The 13,313-nt window shown below is 32.9% G+C and overlaps 1 protein-coding gene across 1 annotated transcript in view; it reads left to right on the top strand.

The window, feature by feature from the left end:
- The first annotated feature begins 7,131 nt into the window (after window positions 1-7,131).
- LOC142321597 (cathepsin B-like cysteine proteinase 4) overlaps window positions 7,132-13,313 on the top strand; it is a 30,041-nt gene continuing 23,859 nt past the window's right edge. Inside the window, exon 1 of the mRNA XM_075359819.1 lies at window positions 7,132-7,367. Within this exon, the coding sequence (XP_075215934.1) occupies window positions 7,257-7,367 (111 nt within the window). The 5' untranslated portion in view covers window positions 7,132-7,256. The remainder of the gene's footprint in view (window positions 7,368-13,313) is intronic.

Raw genomic sequence — 13,313 nt, 5'->3', positions numbered from 1 at the left:
AATGGTCTTAGACGCTTGTGGAAAATCATTCTCATTTTCAATAGCTATTTGAATTCTAGTGGCTAAATATGGTGCACAAGCGGTCCCATACGTTACAGTTCGTAATGCGAAGTATTTTATTTCTTGATCTCGAGACATGCCAAAGAATACGTTGTAAATTGGAATCACTAGGTTTAATAATATCTGACGATACATTTTAGCTGTCAGATGTAATGACGTAATTATGGAGTCTGAATCTAAGCAATATGGAAAATAGTTCTTGTTGGACTACAAGTCTGAGGAATAAAGCATCATTAAGGGTTAGGGCATTAGTGGTTTTAGCTGAACCGTCAAAGGCAACTCAAATTTTATTAGACTAGAAGGCTTGAATACTGGATGGTGGGGTAAATAGCTCACATCCGATTTGTTAAACAAATCATTGGAACCGAGTAATGACATGTGATCTAATTCTAAATATTCCTGAATGAAAGCAGAGTAGTCCTTTTTTAAGGTTAGCATGGTTGATTAGTTTTCTTTCTAAAGATAATCATAAAAAATCATCTAATTGAATGTTATTATTTTTGTGTGGACAAAACAAATTTGCCTTGATTATTTCGAGTAGTGTTGGATTGAAAATGTTTTTACACGTAGAGGTTTCATTAACTGAAGCATCAGTATTAGTTTCTTCAATTTTCCAGAAATTCTCGAATATAGTAGAGAAATTTTTATAAGTATTACTAGCAAGAAAAGATGCGACAGTATTGTTGCCCTTAACGTTATTAGAAAGGCGACGGCTAAGTATATCCTAATTTAGTTTTCTGAATTATAGGATATCTGTAATTTCGAAGATAATTTCGAAATCTTTCGAAGATTAAGATTGGAAATGTCAAATGTGGTTGATAGGAGGCTACCTGATATATCAGATACAGAATATTCCACTTTGAATGAAAAGTTATTATTTCGAGAGTGTAACGTTAAGTGTAACACTGTATTTCGACTGAGATGAGTTATTTACGCCTTAAATTGGGGAAAGTTTACCTAGGTTGTCTGAAAAGTTTTGAGCCTAACATAGAAAGACGTATTTTTTTGTAAAAAACAGTTTTGTTTTTTAACAAAGTCTTCTTTCAAGTCAATACATTTTTTCCAGCGATGTTAACCTGTTTAACCCTTTCAAATAGTAGCTGGCGTCTTTTCTCCGCAAAATAGGCGTTTACGTATGCGATAACTTCCTCGTCCGATGAAAATCTCTTTCTTCCAAGCAAAACTTTAAGATTAGGAAACAAGAAAAAGTCGCTTGGAGCCAGATCTGGTGAATACGGTAAGTGGTCAACCAATTCAAAGTGCAATTCGTGAATTTTAACCATGGCGACCGTCGAAGTGTGAGCTGGCGCAATTTTCTGATGAAAAGCACTTTCTTCTTCTTCAAATGTGGTCGTTTCTATGCACTTTCTGCCTTCAGCTTGTAAATTAATCCATCCATGCCATCACCTCTCGGCCGATGAATCCGTCTTCGCCTTTTTTGGAGCAGGTTCACCCTTCGCAGTCCACTGTTTTGTCTGTTGTTTCGTCTCAGGAATGTAGTGATTGATCCACGTTTCATCTACAGTTATGAATCGAGGCGAAAAAATCTGACTCGTTTTGTTTAAACTATTTCAGCAGGGCCTTGGAAATGTTCATCGAATGCGTTTTTGGTTCAAAGTGAGCAAACGCCCGGATAGCTTACGCATATCCAATTCTTCAGTTAATATTTGACAAACACGTTCTTTCGATATTCCTATAGTCTCTGCTATCTCTCCTAACCTTAATTCGTCGATCGTCCAGTACCATTTGATGAACTCTTTCGATGATGTTGGTGGTGGTTGAAGTTTTTGGCCGTCTCGAACGCTCATCATCAACCAAGCTGGTACGACTATGTTTAAATTCAGCTGCCAATCTTTTCACGGTGGCAAATGATGGGGCAGAGTCCCCGTAAACAGCTTCCTAGTCGGTTTTAATTTGCGTAGGTGTATTGGCTTTCAAATGCAAGTATTTAACCACGACACGGTATTCGATTTTTTCCATTTTCACAAAAACACTCACAATGACTTACTCAAACGATTATCAAACAACTGAGCGTCCAAAATGGATGAAATTTTAGTGAGCACCTTTGAACGCATGCTCGAATACATTCACTAACTTTTGTTGACTAGTGCTGCCCTCTTCATGTTGAGACTCAAAACTTTTCAGACAACCCTCGTAAGTCCTAATTTTCGGGAAAATTTATATGTATTTATATATTAAAAATTGCAATTTGGACTCTATAGTACACGTCTTCTTCGACTTGTGTACGATCCGAAGCTAAAACTTCATCAAAATATACTAATTCAATTTCTGATTGAATGGTGTCATATTTGTTTCGAAATTCAAGAAGATTCCTTATTTTAATTTGTAAGGTGGGAATATAACCTTGTGAAGGATCGTAATTGTGAGTAAATGTGCCAATCCTTGTTATAGCGGCCTTTACTAACCCTCTTTGTCTAATTAATTGTTCTCTATCCATAACAATAGTATTAACTTAAATTAACAATGTGAATTATTAACAAAGTAAATTAAATATGAAATGATTCACTGTTATTACACAAATGATGAGACGATGTAAATTAAATGTAATAATAAATTAAAAAAGGTATTACGTAAATAATGTAGATCAATTTGCTGCGAGCCCTATTATTGTAGTAATTTATTGAACATTAATTCTTGAAAATTTTAGATTACATCCGTGATTCTGGAAGATCAAGATGATGATTCTTCAAAATTTCAGATTTTATCCGTAGTTCTGGAAGACCAAAAAATTATGATTCTTCAAAGTTGCAGATTATATTCGCGGTCGGAGGACCACAAATGTCGAATAATATGCCGCCTTGGTTCAATACCTCGGTAAGTTTTAATGATTCTAAATATTTTACTATTCGCTGATTCATTCAAATAAATAAAAGTCTTTATTTATTTTATAATATAAATTATTTTTATTATAATATTTGAACTTGTAATTCATATATATATAACATTATTGTATTAATTAATTATACATTCATAATAAATACATGTTGAGTCTTTGAAGGTTAGAATAAGACTGACTAAAAATAATGCATTAGACAAATTTAAATAAGAGTAATAAAAAAGTAAGAATTTATAAAGAGTAAGAAAAAAGTGAAGATTTTATTTTTAAATTTTAAAAGTCCTTTTTTTAAAATCTAAAGTTCCTCATTTTAATAAAACAGGAGCAAATGAAACCTGTGTCTTAACAATATGGTCTCAGAATTTATCAAATCAACTGTTGGTTGAAATTTCAGTTCAAACTTTTTTTATTGCTGATTATTATCTTCTTTTTTGCATCTCACTCCATTCTGTGAATTTTATTTCAAATCCTTTTTCTGAAAGTTTTTTTTATAAAGATGTACAAATATAACTTAAGAAGAATTATTTTTATTGAGATAATTTACACTTTGTTTATGCAAAAATATCCAGTATTAATGACATAGTATTTATGATGAAGCTGATTGTACAAATGATGACAAAAAATTACTGACCTTTGCTGAGATAGAACTAGGTATTGAGAAACAAGTTTCTGATCACTACAAAAACTGTCATTTAATGCTAACTTTAACCTAACGGATGGCTAGACAAATTAAAGGAAAAGATGAGTTAGCCCTCAATCACATGCATTCAGTAAAGTTAAATCTCATTGTTATTTGTTTATCTTATCATATATTTACTATCATCTACAATAAATGTATTTTCTGTCTACTTTACATTGAGGCCTGAAGCAAAAACTTTGCATGTGTGTGGTGCGTGTAAATACACAACAAAAATACTAATAACAACCTTCAACTAGTTATACAATCCACAGGATGGACAAAAATTACACATCACTTTTAAAAATAGCTACCACACAATAAGAACGTTAATCATTACTTACGACTGTTATTAATCTCAGATTATCACATTATTAGTTATTACTATGTAATTATAAATGTGTTAGATCTACAGTAATGTACACAATACACTATTATTGAAAAATTTATACTAATTTCAGTTTCCTAAATTTATAATATATTATTCGCTACTTGAGATCTCTCTTTCTGTTTAGCCTTCGGAACCACCGTAAGGTATTACTTCAGAGAATGAATGAGGATGATATGAATAAATGTAAATGAAGTGCAGAATCAGGTTGACCATTCCTGAGATGTGTGGTTGATTGAAACCCAACCACCAAAGAACCCCGGAACTGATGATCTAGAATCCGTATAAAAGTAACTCCATTTACTAGGATGTGAACCTTAGAACACTCGACTTCGAAATCAGCCGATTTGCGATGACGAGTTCACCACTAAACCAACCCGGTGGGTTGCTTGAGGTCTAGAGTTAACAAACGTTCCGTGTGTTGGTGCAAGCATTTAAATTGTAAGGTACGTATCATGCACGACGTTATATAAACAATAGCAATACTTCATAGCTATTTATAGTTTTATGACAATTAAATTATATTTCCGACACTATTTTGAAAACGATTACTTGGTCTTGTGAAACTTCATTGTTATTTTAACTGTGGCGTTGTTAACTGCTCGTGATACAATTTACGTTGACTGAGATTGTTTTTGTCATAAATTTGGTTTAAGTAAGAATTATACTGAGATTTACGACTTATTTGTTTTATTACAGTGCTAGAAATTATATTTTTGTTTATAAGCGTCGTGAAATTTAATACCTATGGCTGAGAGTTCTTCTTGCTGTATATTTAAACACAGAAAAGGTAAAATATTAGGAAGTGGGGAAAAGAAAATAGTTCTTAATGTTTTCAATAAATTTCTCGAAAAATAACGTATTTTAGAAATTAAACTAGTAGAAGCGCTTACATCTGAATTCACGAGTGAATTCATTTTAAATATTGGGAGATCGTGAGCTGAAAAGAAAATATACGTGCTATTAAACACGCAAAAGAAGAAAATACAACGTTCAAAACCCGTTTTAGTCAATTTGACGATTTCAATAAAAATGCTGTCAGATCCAAAGTCCGCGGTTTCTTTAAAAAAAAAAAAATGGATTGCCCACACTTAATAAGGTACTTTCAAATGTCATAAGTGATCCGGATTTACCGAAAATTAGTCGGGCTAGTTTACATAAACTTCTTTTATCGATGGGTTTCAAATTTACAGTAAAAAGTAGAAATAGTTTTATCATTGCTAGAGATGACATAAAGATTTGGCGAAGGAAATATTTGAAACAAATTAAAGAGTTTTAAAAACAAATTAAAGAGAAAAATAGAAAAAAGATTTTGTATCTGGTTGAAACTTGAGTGAACGAAGATCATTCAGTCAATAAAATTTAGTGTGACATTTCCGTTTAGATGTTTAAACAGCTTTTCTGTTTGGTTTTAAAGTACTGGTGTAAAATCGGCAAGTAACAAAGGAAAACAAAATCGGAAAGTAGCAAAGGAAAGGCTGATTGTAGGTAATGTAAGGTGTGAAGATGGATTTGTTAAGACAGCATTATTAGTTTTCAAATCCAATAAAAAGGGTGATTACCACAAAGATATGAATGGTAATTTTATTTAAAAACTAGTTTAATACGATTATGAAATTAATTCTGGCGAATAGTGTTATTGTTATGGATAATGCACCATACCATAGTGTAAAATTAAAAAAAATCCTGAATATATCATGACTAAAAGCGGATATAGTATCGTGAGAGAAAAACAATCACACGTGATTCTAAATTTTTAAAGGTTGAACTCATAGAGGAAGTTAAAAAAAAAAATTAAAAATTTAACAAATATGTAACTGATGATATGACTGCAGCAAATGGACATACAGTATTCTGGCTTCCGCCATACCAGTGCAATCTGAATCCAGCAGAACTAATGTGGAGTCAAGTAAAAGGATTTGTAGGTTGGAATAATAAAACTTAAAAATTAGTGGATGTAAAGGTTTTACTTAAAAACAGTATCACTGAGGTAACTAAATAAGTAAATAGGTAAATAAGTAGTGGAACTCTGTTAAACATTGCTGCAAAAAAAAAATGTGGAAGATGGATTATTTTGTTGATATCGAGGTAGATAAACTCATTAATTTTGAAAATGACTCATCAGAATCTATGTTAGTGAAGATGAAGATGAGGTGTTGAGTGGATATGATTATTTATCGAGTGATTCACCGTAAGAAATTGAGAAAAAAACAACAAAATATAGTAATAAATCATAAAATATTTTTTTAATTTATTTTACATCTGTAAATAGTATTTTAGGGTTTGTGTAAAGCACTTAACAAGTTATTTACAAACCTATTTATGTTTATCATTTCATTAAACCATTATTTTGTATAGCTACTGACTGCATATGACAATTGCTGATGTAATGGTAAAATAAAATTACCATCGAAGATAACTTTAGTATATTTAACAATCTATAACCTTTTCTTAAATTAATAAACATTAAATGTTTCAGAATATACTGAGTAATAGGCAACTATTTCTGTATTATTATTACAATAGAAACTAAATCAGGCGCCCAGAAGCTGTCGTGCAGTTTTGTGTACATCAGGTTCATACTGATTTTCTTGGCATCTGTTTAGTTTACTTCAGGCCTCAACATAAAGTAAACAGATATTACATATATCTGTAATGGTAATATCTGTAGTTGTATAATGACATTTAAAAATGATGAATTATGAATAAAAAACATAAACAATGAACATAACAAATTTTAACGAACATCTTAAAATAAAAAAATAATGATATCAAATTTTTGTTTAACATTATATTTCATTTCATAAGATAATCTGCATAGAACAGTTACATGTACAAGTATCATGTATTAATTATTGAGAGATGTTATGTAAAAAATATAACAATGACATTAAAAATGGAGATCTCTTTTCTGAGATATTAATAAATATTTAATATTTTTTCCTGTAACTTTTCAAAAATTGAAATAAAATAATAAAAACTTGAGATAAGAAAAGCTTATTTATCAAAACTCTCAAAATTAAACAAGATTTAATTAATATCTTTATAACTCAATAAATTTGAGTCATAAATTTAATACTTATGCGTTGCTCTTAATTATATATAAATATTTCCTGCTTATAATATCATGAATTACTTATATAAAAAGGTTCTTAGTTGTAAGATTTACATTGTCTATTCTTCCACTGTAGTTGAGTAAGAAATAACTTAAATACTTGGACAATAATAACTTCATAAATTTTCAGCAGAAGGATTTCATATTAATAATTATTACAATGTTGAAACTGTTAATATTGCTGTTCATCGTAACTGTAAATATAATTACTGCAAATGATGAATTCTTACGGAAAACTGAAGAAATCAACAAATCACAAAATCTTTGGAAGGTGAGTAATATACATATCAACTTCCATATAATTTTTCAATCTATTAAGATACTGAAATGATTTTACTGAAATAAGATTATTTATATGTTAAAATACTGTTTGTACTTTTACACAAACATAATTTTTTAATCATTGCTTGTTAATATATATGTACTGATTTTAACAAAATATAATTTTTTTTTGTCTTCAGTCATTTGACTGGTTTGATGCAGCTCTCCAAGATTCCCTATCTAGTGCTGGTCGTTTCATTTCAGTGTACCCTCTACATCCTACATCCCTAACAATTTGTTTTACATATTCCAAACGTGGCCTGCCTACACAATTTTTTCCTTCTACCTGTCCTTCCAATATTAAAGCAACTATTCCAGGATGCCTTAGTATGTGGCCTATAAGTCTGTCTCTTCTTTTAACTATATTTTTCCAAATGCTTCTCTCTTCATCTATTTGCCGCAATACCTCTTCATTTGTCACTTTATCCCCCCATCTGATTTTTAACATTCTCCTATAGCACCACATTTCTAAAGCTTCTAATTTTTTCTTCTCAGATACTCCGATTGTCCAAGTTTCACTTCCATACAAAACGACACTCCAAACATATACTTTCAAAAATCTTTTCCTGACATTTAAATTAATTTTTGATGTAAACAAATTATATTTCTTACTGAAGGCTCGTTTAGCTTGTGCTATTCGGCATTTATATCGCTCCTGCTTCGTCCATCTTTAGTAATTCTACTTCCCAAATAACAAAATTCTTCTTACTTTTGTTTACTTTTGTTTTGTTCTTGTTTATTTTCATTCGATAGTTCTTGCGTAGGACTTCATCTATGCCGTTCATTGTTTCTTCTAAATCCTTTTTACTCTCGGCTAGAATTACTATATCATCAGCAAATCGTAGCATCTTTATCTTTTCATCTTGTACTGTTACTCTGAATCTAAATTGTTCTTTAACATCATTAACTGCTAGTTCCATGTAAAGATTAAAAAGTAACGGAGATAGGGAACATCCTTGTCAGACTCCCTTTCTTATTACGGCTTCTTTCTTATGTTCTTCAATTGTTACTGTTGCTATTTGGTTCCTGTACATGTTAGCAATTGTTCTTCTATCTCTGTATTTGAACCCTAATTTTTTTAAAATGCTGAATATTTTATTCCAGTCTACGTTATCGAATGCCTTTTCTAGGTCTATAAACGCCAAGTATGTTGGTTTGTTTTTCTTTAATCTTCCTTCTACTATTAATCTGAGGCCTAAAATTACTTCCCTTGTCCCTATACTTTTCCTGAAACCAAATTGGTCTTCTCCTAACACTTCTTCCACTCTCCTCTCAATTCTTCTGTATAGAATTCTAGTTAAGATTTTTGATGCATGACTAGTTAAACTAATTGCTCTGTATTCTTCACATTTATCTGCCCCTGCTTTCTTTGGTATCATGACTATAACACTTTTTTTGAAGTCTCACGGAAATTCCCCTTTTTCATAAATATTACACACCAGTTTGTATAATCTCTCAATCGCTTCCTCACCTCCACTGCACAGTAATTCTACAGGTATTCCGTCTATTCCAGGAGCCTTTCTGCCATTTAAATCTTTTAATGCTCTCTTAAATTCAGATCTCAGTATTGTTTCTCCCATTTCATCCTCCTCAACTTCCTCTTCTTCCTCTATAACATCATTTTCTAATTCATTTCCTCCATATAACTCTTCAATATATTCCACCCATCTATCGACTTTACCTTTCGTATTATATATTGGTGTACCATCTTTGTTTAACACATTATTAGATTTTAATTTATGTACCCCAAAATTTTCCTTAACTTTCCTGTATGCTTCGTCTATTTTACCAATGTTCATTTCTCTTTCCACTTCTGAACACTTTTCTTTAATCCACTCTTCTTTCGCCAGTTTGCACTTCCTGTTTATAGCATTTCTTAATTGCCGATAGTTCCTTTTACTTTCTTCATCACTAGCATTCTTATATTTTCTATGTTCATCCATCAGCTGCAATATATCGTCTGAAACCCAAGGTTTTCTACCAGTTCTCTTTATTCCGCCTAAGTTTGCTTCTGCTGATTTAAGAATTTCCTTTTTAACATTCTCCCATTCTTCTTCTACATTTTCTACCTTATCTTTTTTACTCAGACCTCTTGCAATGTCCTCCTCAAAAAACTTCTTTACCTCCTCTTCCTCAAGTTTCTCTAAATTCCACCGATTCATCTGACACCTTTTCTTCAGGTTTTTAAACCCCAATCTACATTTCATTATCACCAAATTATGGTCGCTATCAATGTCTGCTCCAGGGTAAGTTTTGCAGTCAACGCGTTGATTTCTAAATCTTTGCTTAACCATGATATAATCTATCTGATACCTTGCAGTATCGCCTGGCTTTTTCCAAGTGTATATTCTTCTATTATGATTTTTAAATTGGGTGTTGGCAATTACTAAATTATACTTCATGCAAAACTCTATAAGTCGGTCCCCTCTTTCATTCCTTTTGCCCAGCCCGTATTCCCCACTATATTTCCTTCCTTGCCTTTTCCAATGCTTACATTCCAATCTCCAACTATTATTAAATTTTCATCTCCTTTTACGTGTTTAATTGCTTCATCAATCTCTTCTTATACACACTCTACCTCACCATCATCATGGGCGCTTGTAGGCATATAGACGTTAACAATCCATGTCGGTTTAGGTTTTGATTTTATCCTTATTACAATGATTCTATCGCTATGTGTTTTGAAAAATATAATTGTTAGACACTATTAAAAACCAGAATTAAAACAATATATATGTGTTTCTCAGAATCTGATTCTCAAAATCTGGGAAGGGAATTATCATTATATTTGATAGGAATGTAGAGGCATTTGCCCCAAGCCACCTCATATAGAAAATTTTAAGTGTGCAGTATTTAAACTATTTTATCTCAAAAAACATTTCAGTTTCATCGAGTATTAGTAAAAAAATTCAATGGCGACAAGGTAAATTCAACCCCCCTTGCCACCATGGACTGTTCTTCAGTTAGCAATAATCAAAATATTGCCATATTCAAACTTATCTTTTTCAAAGAGTACCTAAAATTATTTTAAGATATTTTATTTTCCCCTTATTCTCATGAGATAATCTATCACATTCGTAACTGCAAGCTAACATAATAAATTCAATAGACTAGTACCTCTGTTGTAAGAGGCTGAGATAAAATGATAAGCAAGAACAGGATTGTAATTCAAAACCTAATTGGTGAATCTTTTTTCAGGATACTAATTGCCAAATTACAGACAAGAATAAAATATATGTTGTGTGCAAAGAAATAAATACAAAGTTAATGAGATACTTTAGATTCTGAAGTGTTACATGATATCTTTGCAATACACTAGGTATACCATCCAACAATTATAAACATGTAAACAAAATAAAATCACATGATACTTTTTAATAAGTTTTTTGAGTTGCTATCAGTGCAGCTGATATTTAATTTTGAATTTTCGTATATAACATTTTGTTTAAATTCTGCAAATTTTCAATACTTAGGGAAGAGAATGTCTCAGCATAAATTTATTAATATCCCAATGTTTAGAAAGATAAAAAAAATATTTATTAGGCACTAAGAGAAAGTAGAAAAAGCGTATAATTTTTATGGAGAGTTCGCTTAGATTATTAACAGAAATATGAGTTCAGAAGTACTAAATAGTACTTTGAAAGGTTTTACTTTTTGTAATTTTTAGTGTTTGAATACTGATAAGAGCCCTGGTCTGGATCTCCTTTTGTGCCTGGTGGTTAGAGAGGCAGCCCAGGCTGTGCTGGAGACACTATTAGAGGTTTAGAAATATATAGAAATATTATTATCATCTGAATTCATTAGAAAAAATCATTTGCAACCCCTTTTCTTAAAGCAAAAAGAAACCAAGATGGCTGTAAATAAAATCCATAACATGAAATAAAATTTTCAGAATAAGTTGTTCTCATGAGATTGAGAAAAGAGTTTGACAACTTCTTTGAGAAGATTTTAAAGTAAAAATTTGTAAAATCAGTCTTCTTGCAGATTATTCTATTTAGTTAATAATTTATAAACATATGCATTATAGTGAACTATCCTTATTCGTGATTTCTTTATTCGCACTGAAATATTTTACGATATCGTTTCTATATTCACTGCAAAAATTTTCCTTATTCGCGTATGTGGTACATTCGCGTACCACATAATGTAGTGACATTGAGAAATAAAAATATTATCACAAATTAAAAAAATAATTTAATATAGTACGAATATACACTGCGATAGTATACGTACTGTATTTGTTTTTAAAGATAAAGCAGAGAAATTTCTCCATCGTGTTTGCTTTTCAATGACGGACAGGCTATGAGTCACCTTCACCTTCAATATGGCATCCTCCTTGCTCTTGCCAAGCCAGAAGCCATATTAGCTGTCCCTCAATAAGTGTGAATCATCAACCACAGACCAGATTGCAGTGGGAAGCTAACCCTGAGTATGGCTGACCACCAGCCAATTATTACGGCTCCAAGAGCTATAAAATGGTGGACAGGTACTTACTGGCATTCAGCGGCCTAGGCGTGGAATCGAATTGCTGCCTAGACGAAATAAATTTTATTATGGATGTCACAAATATTTTTAGTAGTTGACGGGGTGCGCCTTCCCATTTTAGCAAATATATGACAAGTGAGCGGTTGGGACACGTAAGCCGATGGTGTATGGCACCACGCTTAGTCCGCTCACGTTGTTAGGTAAGCTGTAGGAGCTATTTTAATCTTATCAATCTAAGGATTTTATCCCATCTCACTAGGTGTTCCTCAGTGGGATCTCTATACTGAAAGTACGAGCTGACTATAATCAAGTCCTGACCATTAATGACAAGCCTGACCACTACATGATGTGTGTCAGAAGCCTGTCGCACAAAGACACTATCAAGCGACCTCCTACACAGGATAGCAGACATGCTACTATGTCCTACGTAAAACTTTTTCCAGTCATAAAAACCAGGCAGATCACCCTTAATCACATACGGGTGCTGCAGAAAAATAACATCGAAGCTCCGTCGCTCAACAATTTCACCTAACTCAACTTGGACTACATAAGCACCCTGGGCATTCAGTTGACCAAACTTAACCATCAAGAGATTCAACGTATAGCTCAACTGCCCGCAAGTAACAACCACATACTTTACTAGCAACTGAGTGTTTATGGTTCTCGCGCAACCTTTTGTAGTTCGCTCAGATTGGAGTATCTGACTTCTGTGGATAATCATCGCGTTTGTGACCTTCCTCGCCACAATGCGCACAGACCAGCGTAAATTTACAAAATTTGACTCTGTGGCTATATCAACAACACCAATATCAAAGTATATTGGTGGACACCTGAAATCGTCAAGAAAAAGGAATGTTGAGAAAGGAATGCTTTAGGAGACTGGCGTCGCGGGCGTATTACTACTCTTTGAAAGAGTATTGCCCAGTACAGAGAATGTAGAAACAGAATGAAGGAATGTAGAGAATGAAGGAATGTAGGAATCTGGCTAAACCTGCTGATTCGAGACTCGAAAAGAGCGTGCTGGCGGTGGCTATTGGCTGAGGTGGACTCTGAACCTTGGGGAAGGCCATATAGCCTTATAATTAAAAGAGTACTGAAGTGTAGAACGCTCACTACTAGAGAAGCAACTGAGGTCAGACAGATTATAGAAGGCCTCTTCCTCCATGGAGATGTGCTCCCGCCTCTTGACAGGAGCGACGTGGAGACTCCTCCATTGTTCACTAGAGATGAGATTGCCGTCACTGCGAGGGTATACCCGCTGATAAGAACTCTGATCTGGATCTCTTTCCGAGCCAGGTGGTTAGAGAGGCGGCTCGGGCTGTGCCGGAGGCACTAGTAGAGGTTTATAACGCCTGCCTTAAGAAGGGTATTTTCTCGGAGCGGTGGAGAAGGCAGAAGTATGTACTGATAC

This window comes from Lycorma delicatula, chromosome 3, assembly GCF_047948215.1.
Source record: "Lycorma delicatula isolate Av1 chromosome 3, ASM4794821v1, whole genome shotgun sequence".
NCBI classification, from domain to species: Eukaryota; Metazoa; Arthropoda; class Insecta; order Hemiptera; family Fulgoridae; genus Lycorma; species Lycorma delicatula.
This window is presented reverse-complemented; position numbering and strand designations above follow the sequence as displayed.